The 26,673-nt window shown below is 37.5% G+C and overlaps 1 protein-coding gene across 1 annotated transcript in view; it reads right to left on the bottom strand.

Annotated features, from left to right (window-relative positions):
* TNKS (tankyrase) overlaps positions 1-26,673 on the bottom strand; it is a 125,324-nt gene that overhangs the window by 23,957 nt on the left and 74,694 nt on the right. The window contains exons 6-14 of the mRNA XM_021532595.3: positions 19,782-19,876; positions 16,725-16,791; positions 16,110-16,296; positions 14,050-14,171; positions 11,464-11,555; positions 11,295-11,373; positions 2,497-2,668; positions 1,241-1,320; positions 95-240 (exon numbers count right to left, since the gene is read on the bottom strand). Coding sequence (XP_021388270.1) covers positions 95-240; positions 1,241-1,320; positions 2,497-2,668; positions 11,295-11,373; positions 11,464-11,555; positions 14,050-14,171; positions 16,110-16,296; positions 16,725-16,791; positions 19,782-19,876 — 1,040 coding nt within the window. The remainder of the gene's footprint in view (positions 1-94; positions 241-1,240; positions 1,321-2,496; positions 2,669-11,294; positions 11,374-11,463; positions 11,556-14,049; positions 14,172-16,109; positions 16,297-16,724; positions 16,792-19,781; positions 19,877-26,673) is intronic.

The following is a 26,673-nucleotide window of genomic DNA, read 5'->3' as shown; positions in this document are numbered from 1 at the left end:
CAATGGTCACTGAAATCTGAAGTAAAATTAATAGGTGGAATATAAGCCTCACACTAATAGAGAACAGCAGAACATATCAAGGAATGAAATGTACCCTTTATCTTTGGCATGCACATCTGCTCCATGGTGCAAGAGATACTCCACCACTGATACACGGTTATATCCTGCAGCAAAGTGCAGTGGTGTTGAATGACGACCTTCCAGATCTCTGCAATTCACATTTTGAGGGCTGCAAAGTTGCTGTGAAGACAAAAGAACACAAAATCTAGTACAGAACTAAAACTAACAAATAAGGAACTCCCCAAAACCAAATGGCAACAACAAAACCTGAAACAAACAAACCCAAAAGAAAATAACTAACTACGACCTTCAAAGACTACAACACAAAATTTGATCCACTTATACGAATTTTTTAAGTATCAGGAAATTTCTTTCCACTTATGCAAAGTTAAAAAAATAGCAGCTCTAAATTTACAGCTGAAAGTACTTCTATAACAAACAAGACTTAAATGATGGAAGCAGTGTGAAGATGTGCATAATGTATATGAAAGGGTGAACCTCTACATCATCAAGTACCAGGTTCAAGGCCATGTAACTTTCTCCAGATATATTACCATTTCTGGCCTATACTGCCTTCAGAAAACCAGAAATATTTAGCTTAGTAGTCAAAGGAGCTGCTGGTGCACAAAACTGCTGCTGTTCATATATTAATATATATCATGTTGAAGTTCAAGGTGGGAAAGTTGCACAACTTTGCAGGCTGTTTTGTCCAAAAACCAAATATAAAAACCAAGATCAAACCTTCCTGCAATGGTGGGATTCCACGGCCTGACCCTTCACCTTCAGATTAAGGATGGTTTAAAATATTAAATCTGCTACCTGTTAACAATATTTCCTTGCCGTTGATTGAGTCATGCACCTGAGGGCTTATTTTTACTAAACTGTGATTCTGAAAATCACAGCGTCTGCTTCAAAGAATTATGGCTGCATCTGAGTCCATCGAAGACACGACTGTGTGAAGGACTGGCAGAATAAACAAGCAGAAATCCAAGAGAAACACACCTCAGTACACCTTAATGTACTGCCTTCTAGAAAAAAAAAAAAAAAAGATCCACGACTTCCCATTTTTTATGATTTACCATTCATTGGGCACTGCTTCCACAACTCATGTAGCAGAGGCTTTCATAAACCTTGCACAGCAATGCCAAGTAGAAAATTCACAGGAACTGCTCAAACCTACCTTCACAGTTTCCAAGTCTCCAGCTTTGGATGCTTCTAACAAGCGATAATCCACATCGGATGTGCGCACGGGTGTACTTTCTACATAGGGAAAAAGATGTCTTAGGATTACTTAGGATACATAAATTGTGTTAACTTGTGCTTAACGTATTTTCCAAAGCTGTGCGGTGGAGTTGGTCTGTGGTTACTTGTGAAAATGCAGCTGGGATTGTGATGTTCAAGTTCATATTGCAAACATGTCTGAATAAGGAGCTTTAGTTTTAGAGCAACCCTAAAGCTGACATGATTCTGCCAACATTATTCTCTCTCAATCCACATACATACATTCATATGCACATTTTAACAGGTAACACTACCCATGTAACCAGCTACATCTCAGGAGCGGGTACACTTCAAAACAGTCCTTCCTTGCACTGCTGTAAAATGTTTTTTCCTTTTTTTGTCCTGTCTTAAGGCAATATTGTTGAAAACACTAGAGGAAATGGAGTTTCTAGCTACCATGCATCTTCTCATCTATCTGGATATCTGCCTCTATTTGACTACTGCACGTCTCACTGTAAGGTGAGTTATTTGCTCTTTAGTAGCTATTGATGCCATTATTCTCCTCTGTACTTGCAAAAATTCAAATGTAATGTGGGTAAGAGAATGCAAACCCTTAAGGACTTATATGAAAAACAGTGGCACCCTCTTCAAACATCTATTCATCTTTTTAATCAATGATATAAACAAATTATTAAGCACTATCCAAAGCACTTTCACAACAATCTTTCTCTACTGGGCAAGCAAGAGATTTGAAGTAAAAGTTCAAACAGTTTAGCAACAATCAGTGTTTTTCTGCCAGTAACACTCTGCTTGTGACTGCTGAAGTATGGAGTACCTAACATGTTGGCTGATGCAAGGAAAAAGGTTTCTTACATGCTCAGCAATATTCCAGTTGCCTTGTAACTTGCTATCAAAAGAATCCCAAAACTCCCTACACATGTGCCTTCCTACAATCTCTTTGTACAGGAACATATTCTAGATCTACAAGATGGTTTTCTTCTTCCTGATTTGCACAAAATCACTGAACTGAGCAGAGCTGTTTATTTATTTTCTGACAAGTGTCACATAATACATACTGTAGTTGTGTGCACTTGATGGCTAGGAAGGAGAGATGAGCAAAATAGTTCAAGTCTCTTGCATTGAGATAGAAACAAGATTCAAAGGTGTAAAGTCAGAAGCTGAAGTTCAAATACACAAACCTTTACTTTTACTCACCACTCAAGATCTGTTGCACTGCTTCATTTCCCATCTGTGCTGCTGTGAAGCCTTGCAAAGAGATGATGGAGGGATCAGAGCCATAACTCAGCAACAACCGGCAGGTCTGCAAGTGCCCTGCTAACGCAGCCCTGTGCAATGCTGTTTGACCAAGTGTGTCCAGTGCATTCATCTGAAAAAGCAGTAGCAATATAAAATAAAGCACTGTTGTAATTAAAAGGCTGCACCTGTCCCTGTCCTTAACAAAAAGAACAATAAGAAGAATTTTCCGGCATACAAATTTACCTATCACTTCTTCTGCACTGCAATTAAATAAAACCAAATGACAAAACAGGCAAACACTCCAAAGGAAAAATAATTTACCACAGATGTCTTCCTGTCTTTTAGTAACACAGGTTATTTGTTTGCATGACTAACAAACAGTATAGGATCCCCAAGAACCATACTTCAAATCATGATCAAGCTTTTTACAAATTTGATGAAGGTCAACCTTGTGCAAGAAAAGAAACACTATCACAGCAGGAGAAAGAGGTAACTTGACATAAATTGTTACCAAACAATTCAAAGATCTTACACCTTTAAGGAAATTACCATCTGTCATTGTCAGAAGGAGAATAACTCAACATTACCCAGTACTAAGAATTAATGCAAAACAAAGATGTCAAATGAAGAATTCTATGAAGGAGTCGGGAGGTGGGGAAGAAGTTGGATGCAAACATTTCCTCCTCACTTTTTGTGTCTTTACATGAATGTTAAGTATAATTGGATATAATTCTTCTCAATACAAGGCTGTATGAACAGGCAAAATGGAGTTTAATTTTCAAAGAGTATGATATAATGGAAACACATCCGTCTGTCAAGATCTAACAGAGCAGCTAAATAACTTGAAGCATCTTTCCCAGTGCTCTATCAAAAAAAGGAAGAGAATAATAGAGAGCTTTAAAAAGCGGAAAAACCCCCATGAAAATAACCTTTCAAGAAGATACTCTGTACCTAGCAGCGATTCATGACAAATTTAAATGCAAATGCCCAACAGCTTTTTTACCACTTTATGAAATACAGAACTACTCTCTAGTCTCTGCAAGCAACTCAGAACCTGTTATCTGTTTCCAAGCCTACAGATTGCAGGCTGTGAACTGCATGCATAATAAACTTTGTTACTGTATAAAATCCACCTTTTTACCTTCTCAAAATCTTTGTGGTGACAGCAAACAAAGGTTTTGCTTGTTATTTCTCACCTAAAATGCAGCATGCAAACCCTGCTACCCTTCCACAAAACCAGAGAAAAAGCATTTTAGTTAAGACATTTATTCTATAACTGAATGAAATGTAACTAAAACTAAATGAAATTAACTATGCAAAGATCTACTACCAGATAGGGTAAAAAATAAGTAAAATACCTGCAACACTGCAACATCAAGTCACAAAAAAGAACAAAGAACAACCAAACAAGAAAAATGAGATTCGATACTGTCTGAAATTATTTTACAGACGGATAGGGTAAGAATTTGTCAGCTCACAAACCTTTCTTGAGCAAGATAGACAGGAGAATAGGTCTGCTTTCTTCTAACTGCACTCAGCTCATGCCACTCTAATGGGATTGCCCTAAAAGTTTTGTTTTAAATAAAAAACTTACTGCTATCATAAATATTAACTAGATGCTGAATGTCCCAAATCCATCATTTTGTTCAGACGATGATCCTCATCTGTTTCAGGACACTGGATACCTTTCACCACTGATAAGGGCACAGAGGAAAGCAGAACTCTGGGGCTACACACATTTAGTGATGGTAAAAGCAGAATGAAATGAAATTTGTGGATTCTCAAAGTAGCTGATAATGCTCTGTTCATCCAAAAAGGAAAATCATAAATAATGTATTCTTTAATACTGACTTCCTGCGTTAAACAGGCCTGTACTGAACAAACTGTAGAAGCAATAGCAGCAAGACATTCACTGTGCACAACGCGATACTGACTATGTCCCTGGAAAAAATGTTAATATTCATTTGAAAAGAACACTGTCAGAGTCATCAGAGCCACCATCTCGTATGTCTTATCCAGATCTCCTTTCACCTCTAAGCCATTATCTTTCCCAACAATCAATTATTCTGACAGAGAACAATTGATTGTTGGGAAAGCAGAACATCGGCCAATTGAAGAAATACCTGCTTCCTTCTGAGAAAAAAAAGGCTGCAGCTGACTGAGGGATGCATGCACCAAATGCAGCTGCTCTTTACCTCAGGAGCAGAGTTAGGCTTTGCAGGACAATTTCACTGTGAATATGTTCACTTAGGGGCAGATCTTCTCTCACCAATATTGCATTACTTCTCTAAAACCAACCAAAGAATATACACCAGTAAGGCTTAAAGCAAGAGGACTTCCAAATGAAAATTAACTTAAGCACAACAAATTGAAATACAAGACTGAGATTAAAGTCTTATAAAAATCAGACCTGGTAAGACATACACCTGGCTTAAACAATGTTCAATACCAGGTCCAAAACCACGTACCCTTTCAAATTCAAAGTCTAAACTCTGTTTAACAAAAAATATGAAATATGTAATGTGTACTGCTTTAACTGTGCTCTGAGTAGCCAGATTGTTCAAGCTGCACTTATTAAAAAAAAGATAAATATAAATTTGGTCCCCTTTATAGGCAGTCTAAAATTAGAAATCTGTAGCTCTGAATTATCTTACAGACAAGTTTTCTGCAAGGAGTTAAAAATGACAGGTTTGACAGTTTTATTCCACAGCACACTGGCTCTGGATCAAATTTTTTCACCTTTTAGCATGGAAGCAGTCATTCCATTGCTCAAAATGCAACATAAAAGCAGAATACAGTTATCAATTGAAAAGAGTTTGTAAATAAGTGGTTTCAGAGAAAGATACTGATCTGTTCAGTACTACCCAATGCAGACTTCCTTCTGTTCTCTCCTCTCTCTCCCTTAATTTCCTTTTGTCCATTCTGAACAGACACAGTAGAGAAATGGAAATGGTCACATACCATCAGACAGTAGTGAGATTTCCCCTTCCCTCACTGCTGCTCTCTAGGAGCAGTGTACACAGTTATGGCAATATTCCCTTGGCTGCCAGGCACTTGTGGGAGTTCAACAGCTCAGACCTGTTCAGGAAACATTTTTTGCAAGATTTCATAATCATATCACCTTTCTATCAAGATCAAATGTCCTAAATATCCCTCCTGCTCCTTGACACTACAAACAGCAGCACAAAAAGCAACAGCTTCCCCAAGCACTGCGATTTTCTCTGTGAAATCTTTCTCAAAGATGTACATTCCAAAAAACACATGTGAAACTTGTGCTCTGCCAGCAGTTCCATATCACAGTATCCTTTCCTGCAATGCAAATGCTCTAACTGCTCTCTTCCTGCACTAATTCTGAAGACAAGCTTGCAGTATGTCTTGTGTCTTGTTGTCTGTCCTGGGGTGACTTTATGATGCTTGTATTCCCATTCATTTGTTTAGTCCTTTTGCACCTTTAAGATTGGTTCAGAGAGCGAAGCAGGGGAGAGAAGTGTGGAGGTCTCCCCCAAAATTCACCCTAAACCAGGACATTGTCTAACAATAAACACAGGAGTGAAGCAGCATTGGTGACAATTTCAAGCACAGTCAGCAGAAGGAAGCAGGGGAAAAAAGGGTCAGTTTTACTCTGAAAGCTCCTATAGGATTCAGTCAGATGTTCCACAATTACCTCTTCTGCATAAAAGCTTAAGATTAAGGTCAGGACATTTGGATGTGTAAGCAGTGAGAAAAGTTGAACCAGTAAATCACAACAGACCACACAGTTCTTTATGTTGTTAACCATCATAGTCTAGAATCTGCTACATTTCTGGAAGGCAATTTAATTTTTCAATTCTTACTGTTCCCTGAGATACTCATACCTCTCCCTGAAATGCTGGAAGTGAACGTGTTGCAAAACTAGGTTATTCAAAAACATTTCAGTTTGTTGTGTGGGTCTAGATAGATGGTGAACATTTGCAAATCCATGATCTCGAAAGGCTGGCAACATGCTACTCCAATGCACTGAAACAACTGCATTATGCAAAGATGCATAAAGCAAGATCCTCCCAGCAGAGCAGAATGAATTAATTTCTGCTACCATCATGAATAGGGACACTATCTCTCTGACATGACCTTATAAAGGTTCATTTTATCTTGCAGAAGAGAGGCATATAATAATTAAAGAGCATTCATCATCATTTCTGCACTTGCCCAAGATACTATTGAACTCACATCCTTGCAGGTCTTTCTTTCCAACAATCCTTCCAGTTCAGAAAACATTCTAATCCTTTACTTCTGCACTGCTAGAAAGCTGAGTGTCTTTCTGAACACATTAATTTCCCATGTGTCTATAAATTTGGGCAACAACCTAGTCATTTGAAATATTCAACTATCTCGAAATACAACAAAACAGGATGAAATGCACTTTTTTTATTAGCTCACCACTTTCAAATTATTTTTAAAATTAAATATTTTGATCATCTTCAAAGATAAAATCATGGCATCTGAAGATTTGATTACGGGTCTAATAAAAATTGTATATGTTTGAGGATTCTTTGAAGATGCTCTGCTTTTATTTTTCATATGGTACTTTGAGAATATTCCACATCAAATAAGCAGTGGTGTGAAATGCTGTCTCACACAAACAGGGCAGGCAAACAAGGAAAAACTGGCATTTAAAGCCACAAATATTTATGATCAACATTCTTGAAGACGAGTCTAAGAAATCCCAAGGTTTCTCACCTGTTCTTTAAATTGACAGTCAACTTCTCCAAACTCAAGTACCAAGCTAATGAAACCATCTTCCATGGAATGTGTGTTGATTAGACATAACATGCTGATGTGCAACTAATGTGCACAAGGACTTCACAGCTCAATTAGGAACCTAGTCTGTCCTGTCAGTAAGGGCAAGCAAGACACACCAAAAAAAGCAATTTATTGCTAATTGCTTGCCAGTAGGTTAATTCTTGCCCATACAAATCACAGAATATCCTGAGTTGGAAGGGACCCATCAGGATCATCAATGGTCCTGTCTGCACAGGACACCCCAAGAGTCACACCAGGTGCCTGAGAGCATTGTCCAAACACTTCTTGAACTCTGTCAGGCTTGGTGCTGTGACCACTTCCCTGGGGAGCTGTTCCAGTGCCCAACCACCCTCTGGGTGAAGAACCTTTTCCTGATATCCAACCTAAACCTCCCCTGACACAACTTCATGCTGTTCCCTCAGGTTGTGTCACTGGTCACCAGAGGGAAGAGATTGATGTTCTCATATGTTCTTTCTGTAAAATAAGTCTCAATCAAGCACATGTTATTCAAGAAGTCCTTCACTGTTTATTATCATCTAACATACTTCAAACAGCAAATTTACACAGTGAAAACATTATGGATAATTAAATCCAGCTCCAAGACACAAACCATCCCGTGTCCATCTCAAATTCCCTAAAGCAGTCTTTATCATGCTTTAGCCCTTTCCATAGAACAGAAAAAGGCTACACATACAAACTTCACTGTATGTGAACTCACTTTTCTGACACAGCTGCTCCTCATGAAAACAGAAGAATTTCCTATAAAATGCTAAAACAATCCCAAATTGTTTTCTATCTACAGAACTTTATATGATATTGTCTTCTAGAGCTATTATTGCTGGGTTTTTTTGTAGATCAGCTGTCTTCCTTTTGTCATGGTATTTTAGAAGAAGGAAGTTCTACTTTCTTTGAAGCCCTAACTACACATATTTTTCAAACTGTTACTCTCTCAGTAATCAGTAGTGGTTTCCAGAAGGGGGATTAAAGCTGGCTTTAACAGTGCCTCTCATTTGACAGAAGAAATGGCTGCAAAATGAAAGAACTCTACATTGTAGGTGTCATCCATACATACTTCAGTAAGCATTTTGTAAGAGATCACTATGGAAATTTTTATTTTATTTTAGATTGAAAAAATAGATTTTGATGGAAGAACTGAAAATTTTGGAAAAGGGAAAGGTGTCTGGTTATGGGATAATTTGTTTTACTATTTGCATTAATGACTGTGGCACAGGAGAATTGTGCTGAAGGGCACAAATATAAAATATTAGCAGAATCAAGATTCTCTGTGCACTGCAAGATTTCAGAAGAGATCTGAGTACTACTGTCTCATATCTATTAAAAAGGCAAATATGATCCCACTATGCATCAGTCAGGCACTTACAACAGAGGTATGGAAGTGCCATCATGCAAGGCAGTGGTGGAGTAAAGTCTATTCTTGTTGCCTGAACTCCAAGATTTCCTCTGGTGCTAGTAAAGAGAAGGGGTTTTAAGGACTAATAGGAAAGACAACATTCCCTTATGAGGGAAGATTAGGGGTTTGAGGTTTTTAGCCTAACAAAACAAAGGCTAAGAAGAATCAGTTTGTTCAATGCAAACACCTCACTAAAGAAAGCATCAAATAAGAGAGGTATTTTAAAAGCAGGAGGGTGCAGTTCAAAGAACAAATGGATCTTCACTGGAAGGCTGCTATCACAGGGAGACTAGATTCACCAGCTCATTAGAACCCTCTCTTGTAAAAAATATAACCAGACATGGTCAAAGACCTTAATATATCTGATTACATCTTATGAAGTAACTAAAATTTAAAACACAAAAAGAGAAAACGTGTGTTCCAAACACACAACAAAAAAAAAAACATCAACACCTGTATCATGATTCAGGAATGAAAGCTGCCATGTCACAACAGTCAGAAACAAAGAAATCAAAAGTATCTGATGAACTGAATGCCCACAGTCAAAGCATGAGCAAGAGGTCAAATGATAATATATAAGCAAGACAAACATTTTAGAGTGATTAAATATGCCTAGTTAACTAATACTCTTGAGCATATCCCATCTGGGAACTACAAAGTGCCTCATAAAGCCTTAATGATCTACCTCTCATTTAGAATTATGGGTGCATTATTTACTGTTTTACAGCTAAGAAACTTTGGATGCTGATCCACTGCACTATGGAAATATGCACTTAATATTAACTTTGATTAGTCTCCTGCCATGCACGTAAGTGCTTTGCTAGATCATAAATGTGAATGGCCTATCCTCAGAATAACATAGGATATGGGATATGAATGAAGAAGGAGGTTTAATGATCACTGTGTACCTCTATTTGCATACTGTTGATGGAATAAATGACAGAACACACCACTCAGTGTCATTCTGTTGATAACCGTGCACCACTCAGCACCATTAATCAGTTCACAAGTGACTCATGGATCATGATTAGGATTCCCAGCTTCAGGAGATAAAAGAATTATAAACTATCATCAGAATGTGCCACTGACAAAATAAAATGGGTCCATTCTAGTAAGGATGCCATCTTTGAGCTTACTCCTAAACCTGACTACAAATGACATAGATTTTCAAGAGAGCACTAATTTAAATAAGGAGAGTACAGCAGTAGCACACAGAAGCTCCTTGTATTTCAAAGCAGCTAGCACTTCGGTATCAGTACATTTGAAACTCCAGCATGTCCAGTTCAGTGACTACCTAAATACCATCAGTACTGAATTTCTGTGCAAAAGCAGATCCATAAAAATTATGAGGTATCTATTCCTACAGCAAAATGAATTTTTTTTACTTTCAATGCATAGGCATGATACTAAGAGTGAATCTGGGAAAATAATAACCAACAGTTTTAATTATTATAATCAAGAACTTTGGCCCTCCTTTCCCCCTTAGGCAAAACTTAGTAGTCACCACTGCATTAAGACTCTCAAATACGATCAACTCTGCTGTGGAACTGTTGTTAAGCTATTTTATGATGCCATTAAAGTACTATGGAAGTAAGTAAGAAATCTGGCAGTGAGTTCTTATAGAGGCTTATAAATTAAAATTCATTGTTTCAAAATAAAAACACTTAACTGTGCATACAACTACATTGCTCATACCTCCTATCACAGCAGGACTGACACTTGATCACTATTACAGACAATAACATAATATAACAAGTAATAATTCAGGTAACAATAAGGTAATAAACAGGTAACAATGAGCTCTTCATTTCTAGCTCCCTGAATGGAAAGGAAGACTTAAAAAGAGTAATCTGAGCCCCATTCAAAGCAAAAACAAGGAGATCTTTTATATTTTAGCTAATGCAAAGAAAGTATCCATCCAAAAGAGTTTCTGAGAAAATTAAGTAGCAATACATATCATTACCATGAATATTAAGTTTACTGCTAAACTTGTAGAAAGATCATTCCAAAACACTTTTGAAAGATGCTTAAACACACTCTAAATAAAGTCAGTTATAGCTTCCTCTGCGTTGAGTAACTTGCTGAACAATGTGTTCACAAGCTCACAAGTTACTTAGGTCAGCACCTATCAATAGCTAAAGGGCACAGCCAAACAATCTAACCCTGAGAATAAGAAGCAAGCAAGGGCTAAGGAATACTCAACAGTAAGATACTAAACTCAGTGTTATTAACTTCAGTCACTGGATATTTTCAAGTCAACAAGAGAAAGCAACATGAGGAACTGAGATAACCACATTTATTAGAAAATATATCAAGGTTCATTAAAAATGAGTAAGGTAGGCTCCTAAAGCCTGTATTCAGTTACTTTGAGAGAATTAATTTTCAAATGGGATTCCTGAGGATCCTGTACTTATTTCAGATAAAACACATTTCAAGGTTAACACAAGAAGCACAAAGCTTATAGACTAAAAGGCAACAATTATCACAAAAACTTACATGGTATATAATCAACATAACCCTTCTTATTGCCCTTTGTCTTAAATAAAATAAATGCAAGTATATTTACCTTTGCTCCATGTTTATGCAGAACTTCCATGACATCATTATGAGCTTTTTCAGCTGCAACATGTAAAGGTGTCATGAAACTAGAGGGGGGAAAAAAAGTGATGTATTAGTTTCTTATATTCCTAGCATGACAGAGGCCTTTGGAAAACTCAAACATTTGAGAAACCTACTCTTTGTTTTTCTCGTTTACATTTGCTCCTTTCCTGAGCAATAGTTCTGTAACTTGTTTCCTCTTCGGATGCACGGCAGCAACAGCACAGTGCTGCAAAAAAAGTAAATACAAAGCACATTTCAACTACACAGACCATAAAGAACTTTAAAGATACATTACTTCATCCCCTAATTATTCTGTTAAAAACAGACTACAAAATTTACAAACAGAATTCATCATACTGAACAAAATACAGGTTAGTGATCACTGTTAAATTATTCTATGCAGAAAAACAATTTTAATTTTAAAGCTATTTATCACTTAGGAAATAAGCAGTATGGTCCCAACTACATTAACCAGCTATCAGGACAAAACTGACACATAATGAACAAAGGAGGGAAAAACAAAGAGTTTGAAACAGCCTAACTTTTTACAGAGGGTTTCCAAAGGGGTCTATAAGGATTCTGCTCAGTTGTCAAATTGACAGGACTAAAATGTTGCTTTGGTTCTTCTTCTGTTCCATACTGACCTTATTAATGGCCATTTGTGCCATACACCCAACTACAGATTGTGTAATAAGCAAGCAGGCAATACATTTCTCTTAGAGTATCTTTCTTCCCATGCTACTATGAGAAAGACACAACCTTCAACACAGGGATTCTCAATGCTCATGCCTGCCCTTGTGGGACCACACAGCCCTTTGCTAGATCTAACTATTGTCCTAAATGTGGCTGGCATCTGTTGGCTTCTCAACAGTAGCCCTATCAATGCATTCCTGAAGCCTGGAATTACCAGCATGGTTCCAGATAAGATTAAATACCCAGCCTTAAAATCAAGTCCAGAAATGCTTATTTCAAATGTGGACATCTCAAGATAGCAGACTATGAGAAATAGGAGAAACTTTTGGATTTTTCTGTTTATATCTTTACCCACATTTTAAACCAGTAACCCATAAAAGGTAGGAAGCCTCCTGGAAGAGTTCTCTAACTTTCTAATAGCAAAACAATAGCCTTTACAATTAGACAAACCCCAAACCCAATGCTAATAGGTAGCACTAGTACCAATAAGCATCTTTTGTCCAGTGTCAGCCTTCATTATGAAATACCTTTGCCTCCATATGAAATACCTTTGACTTCTATACTGCTGTTAATCAGCAGGGCACATCCAAATTTTGCAAAGGCAAGCTTTCTAAATAACCATTAAGATCAACTTTTGCTGTGAAGTGAGGCAGCATTTTTAAGGCTTTGCAGATAATGTCCTGTCTCTATTTCCTGTTTATGTGATAAACAAGCTCTAAAACACACAAATGCTGAAGTATTGCCAAACCTTATAGCATCACTAAAACCTATGTGAGGTGCTTGCTTTGGCCTTTTGGCTAATACACCAGAGACCCCAGTGGCCCACGGAAAATGTTGTCATGCTTAGGGCACAAATAGCTCAGTTAGATTACACATAACCTCATCTGATCCTAGAAGCTAAGTCCTTTCATTTGGACTGGTGACAATTTGGAAATCTCAGGCATAGCAGCCAAAAACTGAAAAATCACAGTCAAGCACTTAGTGAACAGTGAACCAAATACATCAATAGAGCTAAAATATTCCATTTGGTCCAGCTGTCTCTGCAGAATCAGCAGGCAGAAAAGAGCAAAGAACATCAGAGGACTAAGAAGTGATAATTACAGCTAAAGAGATGCCACATAGTGACAGTTGATACACTCAGAAAGAAAAGGATAACATAATCCCAAATTTCATACTGTCTTCACATTCAGCCTATAAACCTCTATTCTCTATCATGCTTCTAGCTTCAGGCGAGGATGCTGAGTCCTCCACAGAGGAAACAGAGCATATGGATGCTTGGTACCCAACACACAATGTTCTGATCACAATGTTTCCAATACTAAATATGCAGTTGCATGCCTGCAGCCGAGACCTACCACTGGGAAGAAAATGTTCCATTGGAATAAAATATCATAACTATAGTGGTTTTAATAATACCATCAGTCTCAGCTTCAAAGTTTTCACTACATCTGGGATACTGGCTGTGCTCTTTGCTTCCACTGCTTCTTTAAACAATTAAATAAGAGCGGAATAATACCAGGAAAGTCTCAAAAGAGCCCTGTTTCTGTAGCTAATGTCATTGTCAGTACTGACATTGTCAGTACTATTCCAAACCTGGAAGACTCCATGATATACACCTATTTGCACCACAGTTTTACATATCCTATGACAAAAAATGGTAATCCAAGTTTGTTCACATAAAACATGAAGGAAACCCTGGGCTACTGAAATAAAATTTAAGCCCATAAAAAACCACAGCAACAGTCCAACAAAAAAAGAGGTTTATAGGAAAAAATGCAAGAGAAGAGAAAAATGAAAAGGTGAAGAGTGACTGGACTTCTGTAACCTACCAGAAGGAAGGAAAAAAGTGATAAATTATATGATGTTTTTTCTATAATGGTGATTTTATTTAAGTATAGAAAGTGTTCAATGCCAAATTCTCTATCTCAGATGATGAATGTATTTTCATAGTGCAGAAATAAAACTCCTTGACTCCAGGCTCCCAGCACATTTATCATGAAACAAATGGATTGACTCTATAATCTCACCAGTGCAGTCTCATGTGACTGTGGCTGCTTAAAATTAATGATCTCCAAAGCAAGTGTCTTTTTCACTTTGGCTAGGTCTGCCTCTCTGGCTGCTTGCAGTAGAGAGTGTCCTTTGAATTCATCTGTTAGAGGAAGAAGACACATTTAATATTCAGCAAAATGTCACATTTATAAATGTTATTGCAGAAAGACAGCTATACTCAGTAAGAGGAAAGAGGAGTGCTTCTGCATGTCTTTGAGTGGCAGCTGCCCTGGGACACAGAATGTGAAAGAAGCTTTGCTGAAACCAAAGAGATATGCTAAAGGATAGGGGAAGCTATTCCTTGAGTTAAATCCTTACAGCTTTTCTCCCTTTTATCTTCCATCCATTGGACATGTATATGTGACCTCTACATTACCCACTTCTGTATTCAAAGAAGCACAATGCTATGAGCTATTCTTAAGAAAATAAAGCATTACAGTTGTTTTTAAAAACTTTATTGCATTTGCAAGACAAATAATTCAATGTAAAGTATATTAAGTATATATATAATTTCTATAAAATTATAAAAAACAACAAAACCAACAATCATACATATATAAAATTTAAATATAAAATACTAAACTATTGGTCTTATAGAAAACTGACTAGCTAAGCATTTGAAGCCAGTCTGCTCCAAAGGTGAAACGAGTTTTGACAGCAGTCATATCTTTGCAAGGACGGATTGCTAATTTTGTTATTTCCAAATATTGTTTGGTTCCATTTTAAATAACTTTGAATTTGAAAAGAAGTGTTTTTCTCAAAATGTTCAGACAAAAGGCAGGTCAGGAAAAATTTATCTGAGCCTAGAAAAAATACCTCAATTTCAGTAAAAATATAAATATTTTTGTTTCATAAGTAAACTTGAAATCCTGGGTTTGTTAGCCTAGGGGCTTTTTTCTCCCACCTTTGTTTTAACGTCTGGTTTAAACTTCTTTGTAAGAAAAGCACTACTCAAAGCACAAATGCAAATAAATCTTGAAATAACAAATATCATGTAATTTTATTCCCCAAGGATAAGACAAAATAGCTCAAGAACATAAAAACATGATATTTTTGGGATGCAAATACAAGCTATCCCATCAAGATACTGTCAAATTTGACATAACGTTCACATTTGTTTACAAATTTCAGTGGATATTAATGGCCATGAATCTTCCCTCATTGCTCTTGAAGAACTCTATATACACAAATAAACTGAAGTTTAAATTGAATTTTTTTGCTTGTTAATTTAAATAAATTCTATATTAACCTTCTTCAGAGCCAGAAGCTATAGCCCAGGACTCAGAGTAGAGAAGTATCTAATAGATACTAATGCCCTCCTCTTTTCTTCTAGACCAAAGCTTTCTGCTGCACATGATCTTGCCATCTTCCCCTGCAAAGAATAGTGACTAGACCAAAACCTGACTGGCTGTGATTTTGAGTAGTGGAGAATCACATTATTAGTGCCTGGGGGCTTCTGCTATACTGGAAAGGTGAGAGATAAAACCAAAAACTTATTTATAATTGAGATGCTAATTCTCAAGAAGTTTTCTGTAACTTCATAATGCTTTGTTTCCATATATGTCTCATTTAATTATCTTTTGCATTTTAAGAGTCAGAAAACAAATCCCTCAAAGAAGGAAAGCAAAGGCATACAAATTAAAATTAGAGATGAAATATTGGTTTGTAAACAGCATAAGGATTGCTGCAAAAGAAAGTGATGGAATTTCCATCCCCAAGGTTGCACACCAAAGCTTCAGAAAGTTTCTAAATGCAATACAGAGCCTCAATATAGAGGCTCCTATGTGACTGAACTGGACTTAAAATATAAAAAACCCCTGAGGTCACTGATTCAGCAGTGCCTTAATAATTCTAAGCTTCAGAAAACCAGGCAATATGACCAACAATGTATCAGAGGTACCTGTGCACTTCAAAGTGCATGCACAGCTGCAGCTGCTCTGCTGCTCTGTGCTCTCTTCTGAAGCTTGAGGAAGGTGGCCTGGAAGGAAGGCATCCCTTTCCACCCACCACCAAGTGTTTTCAGTCTGGAAGCACTTACAGGTCAGTCTCTCCCTGAGCTCAGGCGTTGGAGCCATGTCAACCGCGCTCTTGCCGTGGCAGTTGACCAAGGTGGGATCGGCGCCGTGGCTCAGCAGGAGGGAGCAGACCTCCACACGGTTCTTGGAAGCAGCCTCGTGCAACGGGGTGAATTGCCAGAGGTCCATAGCATTCACGCAGGCACCATGCTAGCATAGCAAAAAAAGCCTTGGATTAGGAAGAAACCGTTTTCAACAACTAAAAACCTTACAGATTTTTATTTTATTATAAAAATTGGTTCAAATCACTCATGTATGAACACACACACAAAATTAATTAAAAATACCAGCATACACCAAAACACGTTAAATCTGAAAAAAATAATTGGAATTTTTATGTGAGCTGATTTTTGAACAGAAAGATTCAACTCTATTATCAATCCAAAGAAATTAGATCAAGAAAAAAAAAACACATATACTGTTTCAAAGACCTACAGCTGCAGGCTTCTGAAATGACAATATGATGTTTGAAACCTGTTATTATCAGGAAGAAAAAAATCTTACTTTTCAACTCTAATATAAACAATTCATCTAACACATCTAAATCAACAGTTACTACTTTCCATCCTTCTGCTTACCTTAAGCAGCAGCTCTGTAACCTCATAGTGTCCATAGGAACAAGCGTTATGAAGAGGCACAAGACCACTGCATGGAAGAAGAAGGCAAATGACAATTTTTTTAAGTGGCATTTTTAAAGGAGGAACAATTCTCTCCCTACTGAGATGAAAAGATAAAATGAAAGTTAAAATATTTTAAGAAGTTAAGCATTTAAAAATTAGGATTTACAATCTAATGAGAAAATCTGACTTCCCCAAACAGCACATTATTTAAGTGTGGCATTAAAACTAGGGGTTTTGTTGCTTGGTTTTTGAAAGTTTTTTTTTTGTTTTTTTTTGGGTTTTTTTTGGTGGGTGGTTTTTTTTTTCTGCTTTAACAGGCCACAGATATTTAATCTACCATTAAGACTAGCATTAGCTGGCTTTGATGTGATCTTTCTTGAAGCTATTAAGGAGGGGGAAAAGTCCCATTCCACATTCAATTTCCTCAACGGTGTTCTGCTTCTGCCTAAATAGGAACTCCTGTTTAAATAGGAACTCATGTTTAAAATGCTATGTGAAAGGTTAAAGTCCCCAGATAACTCTAACTAAACTCCTGGGTATCTTATGACAATGTACAAATATCCATAGAAAGCAGACTCAAATTGCTGCTCTAGACTGTGGAATGACCTGATTTTCCTCCATTTTTACAGTACAACCTATTTAACTATTCAAGATACTTCTAAGAGAGTCCCTGTAATTTTTGTAGTGTTATATTACTGCAGGCCATACTTAAAAATGACACTAGCAAAGTAAATAACAGGGATTTATTCACAAGCACAAGATGTAATAAAAGTCCTGCATTGAAAAGGAGATGTGAGATGGGCAATTACTGCAGAGGACAAAATTAGTTTAATTCAAGCCAAGCATGACAGGCTAGTTATGGCTCAACAGATCAGTACACATAATACATGAAAACCATAATTAACCCCATAATACCTATGAAAAATACAGGGGGCATTTCCCAGGACTGCAAAACCAACTTGGAGATAATTAGGACAGCAAGTAGTAGACAGCAATTAAATAAACTTAATTTTAAGGTGATTGCTCCCAGAAGCAGCAGCACATTTGTCACAGGAGAGGAAAATTTGGGGAAAATTTGTCTATCATTACTTTTCTTAATTACAACTCATGGGTGCATGTGCGAGTCAGAGAGAGACGACCCATTCCACAGAGCACTCAAAACACCTGCCCCCTTCCAAAATGATGGTCATCTCAGAGGACTGAGAGCTCCAAGGCCTGTCAGCAAAGACAATCCTGCAGCAATGCACCTGGCCACTTCTGCAGCATCCCCTCCCCTAGGGGATCCTTTCCTAAGGGAAAGGAAAACCAGTGGAGAAAGAGCTGCTTCCTAGCCTGGGCTTCTCCCTGGGAGCAACTGGAAATGATGGCCATTTAGAAAACACAGAAAAATTCCTAAGCACTTTCTCTGAATTGACTCCATTGAAGAGAACCCAAGAGTTCTATAAAAGCAGTGTAGCCTAATTTAGCTCCTTAAATGAAAAGTGACAGTTATTAATAGCCTATTTACTTATAAATTATGTATAAATAAGAAACAGCAAGGTAAAACAAAACACCAGACTGATTCTAAATGTGTGGTGCCACTAAAAAATAGTGGGAGCTTACTAGGATGTTAGATGTTTCTAAATATGCTTGGGTTGTTTTAAAGTTCAGTACAGATTAAGTACTGAAAGGTTTTCCTTTCTTTGTTTGCTTTCCTTCCTCTCCTGCTCCAGCCCCAAGTTCAAGTTTAACTTAACTACCTCTCACACATTCCAAGCAAATTGTTCAAAACTCATTACAGCATCTACACTGGAATTTTCTACTAACTGATGCTGAAATTTTTTAAAGGTACAAAAGTCCTTCAACTTGCTTAAATAATGCTGGCTCTACCTAAATAGGTATTATATGGACCTTTACTGTAGGACTTTTGTGATTTATTCTTTGTGTGGTTTTTTTGAGGAGTGTGAGGAAGGTTTTTTGTTGTGTTTTAATTTTTTTTTGGGGGGGGGTTGTGGTGTGTTTTGGTTTTCTGTGGATTTTGTGGGGCCTTTTTGGGTGTATTTTTGTTTTTTGGCTTGCATAATATGTCATTATGCATTTAACAACACGATTGTTAAAAAAGCCATTGGGGTAAATGGACAGATCAAAGAGCTACAATCAGTGAAACTTTAAAAGTTTAAGTCACTTAGGACTGTTTTGGAGAGAAAGGGAAAAATGGAAAGAAGCTATGAAAATTTAAAATCTCTTCTAACACTAGGCTGGACTCAGCAGAAAATGAAAATACAGGAAGTTCCTCAGATTTGATGCTGAAGACAGCACACACACATATCTTACTTCTATGGATTCTGAATATAAAATGTATGCTTTTAACTAGGACCCGAATTTCTACCATGTTAGGATTATGCCTTCCAATCCAACCATCATGAAAATCATCATTTTAGAGATCAGAAATGTATGGCTGAGAACAATGCACAGATTTTAGATTTATCATTTCAGATTTCTGACTGCTGTGCACTTTGCTGATCTTACATAACAACCACCCTTAATGCAAAAATAGAATAGTTTAGCCTCTACTGTATCTTGATTTTTGCTGTCAGCTTCAATGAAGATAGATCTATGAGGACCACTAGTTGTGAGCACATGAGCATTATTGATGTTACTTGGAATTACGTCCTTATATGTGAAAGGATAATGAGACCACAGAGAAGCTTTTCAATACACATCTTTTACTAAGTCCTTGTATCTTCTCCCCATTGCCTTTCCAAAAATAATGCTGTTAGTCCATAATTTTAACGGGTAGTCTGTGAATGGGAGTAAAGCTCACAGTTGGAAAAAAAATTAAAGGTGTAAAAGAAGCCTTAAAACAAGTGCAATCGCAACTAATCTGAAGCATACTCAGATTTTGGAAGCAAATATCACATTCTTAGACAACTATTTGAGATTGTACTGCACTATGAATCAAATAAATAATTCTATATCTAGACTACTACAAGACCACTGCTGCAAATGGGTAATAAATCAATTAATTTTACATACCCTTTGTCCTTTGCGTGAACATCTGCACCATGCTGAAGCAGAAGCTGGACTATCCGAACTCTGTTGTAGCCAGCTGCTAAGTGTAAAGGAGTGGACTGCAAAACAAAAGAAGATGAAGAATGGGAGCCACATCAATCTGAAGTCCTGCACTTCCTGCCATTGAAATACTCTTAGTTACTCTTATACATTGCATCAAGATAAGTTAGAGTATCCTTCTGTAATTAGCTCAATTAACAAATACACAACATATGCAGGCCTCTCCTGCTGTCAAACCAAAAAAATATGCCTTAAGGTGGGTAAGAATATAGGCACCCCTAGGGCAATAACAGCCTCTTAATTTAAAGCTAATAAAAATCATTATCATCATAATCATCTCTGCACCAAAGAAAGTATCAATATGTGTTCTGTACTGTGCTGTGGTAAGACAAAGAGAAAACTGTATACAGATTGCAGTTGCCTGCAAAATACAAGTCTTCATCAGTAATGGACCTGGCTGCATAATAACAGAGTAATAACACCTTTCTCCATGGCTAACTCATATGAATTTTAACTGAAAGCTTTTGAGTTCAGTTGACAACAGTAATTCCCCTTGAAGTTTATTTTTAAAAGCTTTTTATTATGAAAAAATTTTTGTGTGCTGTCTCAGCCTGAAGGGACTGCTTTCCTACAGAAATGGATGATGTTGTTTCCTCCTTCCCAAGGCTGAGAAGCAGAGGATTTTAAAGGGATCTTTGCTGCAATTTATTTTGTGGCATGCAACCAAATGATACAATATTCTCACAGTAAAACCCCACACATAAAGCAGCTTGAAACGTGGGAAAATGTACATATCTCACTGTATTCTGCCAAGTATAGATTTAGTGTCAGCATTAAAACATCGTTAAACAGTGGAGATGTCACATTTCACTATTATCAAAGAGGTTAAAAACCAAAAAAAAATCAAGACAAATGGTCTCATCTGTGATAAACAGAAGCAAGTACTATATATCCATAAACAGTATGGATTTCCAGGAACACATATTTAATATATCTATAATTTGGAAGCAGTGTGTATTATATTTTACTAAAGTCTCAACACTTTGCTACTTGGCTTCAGAAAGTGTAACCACTTTGACAATTACCAAGTTGTTAAAGTCCTGTGTATCATATTGAGGACACAGGTTGTACTATGAGAAATGACAGCACAGGGTATCGCTTAGAAAAACACCTGGGAAACTCAGTAAATTTAGGGAAGGAGTTATACAAGTTTTCATAAGACCCGTGTTCAGAATTATCTATACTGAAGATAAGGACCTCTAACATTCCTAACATGAAGATCCCCAGAGTGTTTCCAAGATACAAAGTACCAGTAACAACAAAAATGTCCAACCTTCTAGTATTTGACCATACAAATTATTAGGATCTATTACTCTGTTTAAGGCTTCTACTACTGAATTAAGAATTTAGACTAATCTAGAAGGCAATATATTCTTTTTCTATCTACCCCTATTATAAAATAATTGTCTTCTGTGTTTCTAAACGCTAATGAAAATGTGGATAAGGATGATTGACACTAGCAGAACATTTCAATACTACTTTTTATGACAGTTGCCTTAGTTTGGTTACTAAATCCAGTTTTATCAATTGAATTAGTAACTCAGAGAACCTAAAATTAATTTGAAATGGACTACAGTGTCCATTTCAGGAAATGGACAGTCTGTCCACTCAAAAGTCTAGATTCCAGAAAATTGGAGCCAAGCATTAAATGTTTGGAACACTGCAGAATCCTTTAACCTCACAACAATTAAACTATATCCTTTCTTGTCTGTGTGCCACTTCTAAAACAATTATGGCAGATTTCCAAAATGATGCTTTACTAATAGGAAACATTATTAACAGAGATATTCTCAATAAAGACACAGAACCCTGGAGTCTTGCTCACTCCTTAAAATCAAAAGAAAAACTATTATGACTCAGGCTGGGACTGTGCACTTTGTATTTCTAGGGTTAATAGATCTGCATTTGCCAAATAACTTCATTAGAGAAGAAACACAAAACTTTTCAAGCCTATAGCTGCACAACAAATGGCATAAATTAAGCAAATCAGCATTAACCCAAATCTTTAGACAACTTATACCCCTGTCTTTCAGAAAGGTGAGCTACATGCAGACACCCCATTCCCAGGACTGAAATACAGAGTATCTTGTCTTGCCCAGCACAGCAGGAATTATTTATCTGCAGCCAGGCACCTGACACTTGGTGTGCTTGCCTTGCGGGCCACAGCAGCCTGAGCGAAGCTGTGTGCCGTGCTGCGGCCCCTCTCCAAGGAGGATCAACTGATGCTCCCTGTGCCCATCCCTGGGGATGGGGCTGAGATCTCCACCAGGCAGCATGCTGCTACTCTGCAACTGCAAACACCCAGGGCTGGAGAGGCAGGGGTCAGAGGGCCAGAGAGACCACTTAAAGTGAACACACACACAGGTGCAGGAGCAGACAACCTGGAGTTCTGCTCCCCCTGTGTCCACAAGCCAGCTGATCATTAGTTTGGCTAAATGACTCTTAAAAATGCTGTGTTTACATATGCTTCAGGAAGGAGAAAGCGGGGAGAAGCTGTCTCCATGATTCTTAAAAACTTATTTTCCTTTCTCATAAGAAAGAGCCATACTACAGATTTAATAGGTAAAAATATTAATCTGGAGTTACAATTCTGTATGCTAATTACAGCATTTAGGTAACTAAAAGATAATATTGTGCTACATGAACTACTCATGACATTATGAGCCCTCAAAAAAAAAGTGAACTATGTCAGTAGAGAGTGATTTTTAAAATTCACATGCTATTTGTATAGCATCAGGAAAGTAAAAACTAAATACCATTGACAGCAATGTCTACTGCACCTGAAAGGTATATCAAATTAATTACTTAATATTACAAAAACAGATTCAATAAAGCTATTAATTAAGCTCTCCTCCCATATCTTGCAAAACTCGGCAAGACTTATTAACAAAAATCATTAGAGGGCACTTACTTATCTTCCAAGACTCACATTCACAGTTACCAGGCCAATCACACTGGCTTACTTGCTCATATAATTAAAAAGAGTATAACTCCATTTTTATTAAGTAAAGTAGACCATCATGCAAGATGCTCATATTATTTGAAAATTTTATGGCAGCTGAAACTGAGCCAAAGCATGTACTGAGAGCACTTTAAGGAACATCACTGTACACAAGATGGCAATTGCTGTCAATCTATATATACCTACTATTTATACTGAGGTAGGTGTTTTTGCGTTCAGGCTTTTTGATAGTGTGTTGCCTGTGAATACACAAATGCATGTTTTAGAATGAATACTGTTCTCAGTGAGCCTTAGGTATTTTTGCACTGCTTTGTTATCAAGAGCTGATTTGATGACCCCTAATCAAGGTCAGCTGCCTTGGACTTGCCATCCCCTGTTCACCTGCATCAAACAAAAGGGGCCCTGAGGGATCTCCAGTGCTGCAGGCTCTGAGCAGCTTCTCCTAAAATCTGAAAATTTGTTTCAACAAGCTGTCCACAGGCAGTGTGGGAGTTCCAGCTCCAAGCACCATTCGTTTCCCTGATCCTGCTAAAGGGTCTTCAGCAGCCCTCAGACGGTAATGCTGCCACTGCCTCAGAAGAAAGTTTTATTTCAGATTCAAATAACATATTTTAAGGGCAATGTTAAACCAAGGGATCTTATGTAACCATCTTATATTATGCATTATCTGCATGATTAATAACAGCTGCAGGAACTGTTCTAAAAACTAATATCTCCTCTTCTTGTTTCCTACTGCCAAAACCTTTATATAAGGCTATCTGATAAAAATCTCAATCTATGTGTTTCTCTTATTCTTAACTTGCCATTCCAAAGGCTATTAAAATTAATAATCTTATTACATAAATAAGGTCTCATCACACATCTTATTTACATCAATATACAGTGATTTAGAATTATCATAAATTCATGTAATTGTCTACAGGAAGAGCATTATCATAATAAAGAGGCAACACACTGATTTTGATGGTCAGCTCTGGCCTTGACATATGGCTACTCTCAAGCTCACAAGGTCCCCACAGGGATATGCACCAGTAAGGGTGGCTCTTACACAGATGGGGAAACAAGTAAAGCTTGGCAAAAAAATACCTAAGGATATTGTATGCTTATTGTTAACTCTTCTACAACACCCTGCTGACAGAGGGCACACACACAAAAGAGGGAGGGATTTTAAAATGTTTCATGCAGACTTTACTATTTGTGACTTTTTATAGCGTGTCTAATTATCTTCAGGTTTAGTAGATTTGGAAATTGCATGTACACAGCAAATTCCCATTTAACAAATGTAGTTAAAAAAAAATTATTGTATTCAGTTCATACTGCCCTTAGAAAACAGCAATAAAAATGTCTTTAAACTCTTGTAGTTTGTCATACAAACTCACTTAAGAGAAGTGTTTCACCTCTTTTAAATTAAGAGAAGAGCACAGAAGAGACCTTTGTTTCATAGTTTTACATAAAAATGTTTTTAAAGATGTCCTGACTCCTGGCAAAGCAAACAACTTCCTCTTTACTGTGTTAGAATTTATGACAGAATCTTTCTTTCCAATCACAGTAGTCTGTGCTTGATGCTGCTCTCTTGCAGACATCTCTAAAATGAACCACATCAATCATGTGGGCACATCAGGAAGACATTCCGGATGCAAGCAGAGTACCTCCTGTCACCACTTTATCATTCTGATAAATGAGGTAAGAAAACAAGTTGCAACAACACCACAATCTTGCAGACACATTCCTAAACTTTTCCACTGTGGAAATAATGAAGCTTTTCCTTTGCTGCTCAGATACCAACTTGCATTCTAATTTTAAACAGTGGACCAATCTTACACCTTCATTTTAAACGAATTTGGAAGCTTTCTTGGGAAATAGCTCATTAACAGCTGTTTGTATTGAGCCAAGACTGGACTTGCATACAAAATATTTCCTTCTATAAATACTTCAAAACACTTTCAAATAACTCAAAATGATTATTTTATATTCCTGCTTCCTACCAAATTCACATTTGGTACAGAAGAAATAGAGTTCCCTATCCCTGATTGAATAATTATGCTTTTAATGAGCAGGAAAGGGTCCATGCTTCTGTTCACCAGTCATATGGCTTGTCACCCTAATCATGCAGCTTCCTTGGTCATTTTATAGCAGTACTGAGTTACTTAAATTTGTGGTTGACAATTATGCTTTAGGGACAAACTTATAGATGCTGCTTCAGGAAAACAAGTAATGTCAGACTGCTGACTGTAGATGAGCTAGCTGCAACTCTGGAGATAAGCAGAGGTGAAGAGCTTAAACTACTTATGTAGTTTACTCTTCTGTAAAAAAAAAACCATACACCCCTACAAACAAACAAAATTCCTAAAGACAAGAATTACAAAATGCTTAAGGCAGACATTTCTCACTCCACTGTTTTCAGTAGTAAATTAACTGCTTCATCTTCAGAATACAGACTCTAGTAATTAATTAGACTATTGAACTGGACAGGCTTAGTATGGTAAAATTCCAAAATATATCATGTCACAGATTTCACATACTGCTTTCTAACAGCTAATGACAGGGAAAATGAACTGAACAGCTCACTAATTCAGAATCTGCAAATCAAACAGTATCTTAATTTAGAGGTCTGGTATATCAAATGATCTCTTGGCAGGTGAGGGGTGATGGTGGTGAGGAACCAAGTGTTTTGAGCTGTAAACCAGCAAAGACAAAACCAGCTTGATTGCACAGACACAGCAGTGCTAGGACAGAGCATCAATGGGCAAGAATGTCCACAAACTCAAGGAAAAGCGCTCAAAAACACAGAAAGAGAAGAATAAAAATACTGTACACACTGACAGAGTAAGGCCTCATTTGGAAGAGACTGCTTGGGTGCCAGACCAGCTCCTCATATCCAGTGAGTATTCAAATCTATTCCTTCTCAGGGGAATGTACTATCCAAACAACTGACTACTGAATGCTTCTCTAGTAGATCTGACCTTTGAGAGACAACATAATTTTCTGATTGTATATCTGAACCTTTAAGACCACATGACAAGGGCTGGCATTAGTTCCACACATTATCACAGTGACCCTGTTGTACTGCAACTTGGGCTAAGTGTTGACAAATAATGGAGCAGGAGATTTATGAGAGAAAAGCTTTTTCAATCACTTACGTGCCTAGTGTAGGGAAGGACCAACAGCATGACAAGTGTGATCTTGCACAGGAGTAGACAAAGAAATAATTGGAGTGTCTTCATCTCAAGGTTAAAATAAGGTAGAACAGGAAATCACAGAATCAACTAGGTTGGAAAAGACCTTTGAGATTGAGTCCAACCTATGACTGAGCATCACCTTGTCAACTAGACCATGGCACTGAGTGCCACATCTAGTTTCCTTCTAAACAGCTCCAGGGAAAGTGACTCCACTAGCTCCCTGGGCAGCCCATTCCAATGACTGATCACTCCTTCTGTGAATAAATTCTTCCTAATGTCCAATCTAAACATCCTCTGGTGTAGCTTAAGGCTTTGTTGTCTTGTCCTGTTGCTGCTTGCCTGGGAGAAGAGACTGACTTCCACCTGGCTACAGCCTCCTTTCAGGCAGCTGTACAGTGATATGGTCTCTTCCGAGACTCCTCCAGGCTAAACAACTCCAGCTCCCTCAGCTGCTCCTCAGAGGACTTGTCCCCCAGACCCTTCACCAGCCTTGTTGCCCTTCTCTGGACCTGCTCCAGCACCTCAACATTCTTCCTGAACTGAGGGGCCCAACACTGGACACAGCACTCAAGGCGTGGCCTCACCAGTGACGAGTGCAGGGGAAGAATGACCTCCCTTGTCCTGCTGGCCACACCATTCCTGACACAGGCCACGA

This window comes from Lonchura striata, chromosome 4 (genome assembly GCF_046129695.1).
Source record: "Lonchura striata isolate bLonStr1 chromosome 4, bLonStr1.mat, whole genome shotgun sequence".
NCBI lineage: Eukaryota > Metazoa > Chordata > Aves > Passeriformes > Estrildidae > Lonchura > Lonchura striata.
Note: the sequence above shows the minus strand (reverse complement) of the source record. Positions and strands in the feature narration are given on the sequence as shown.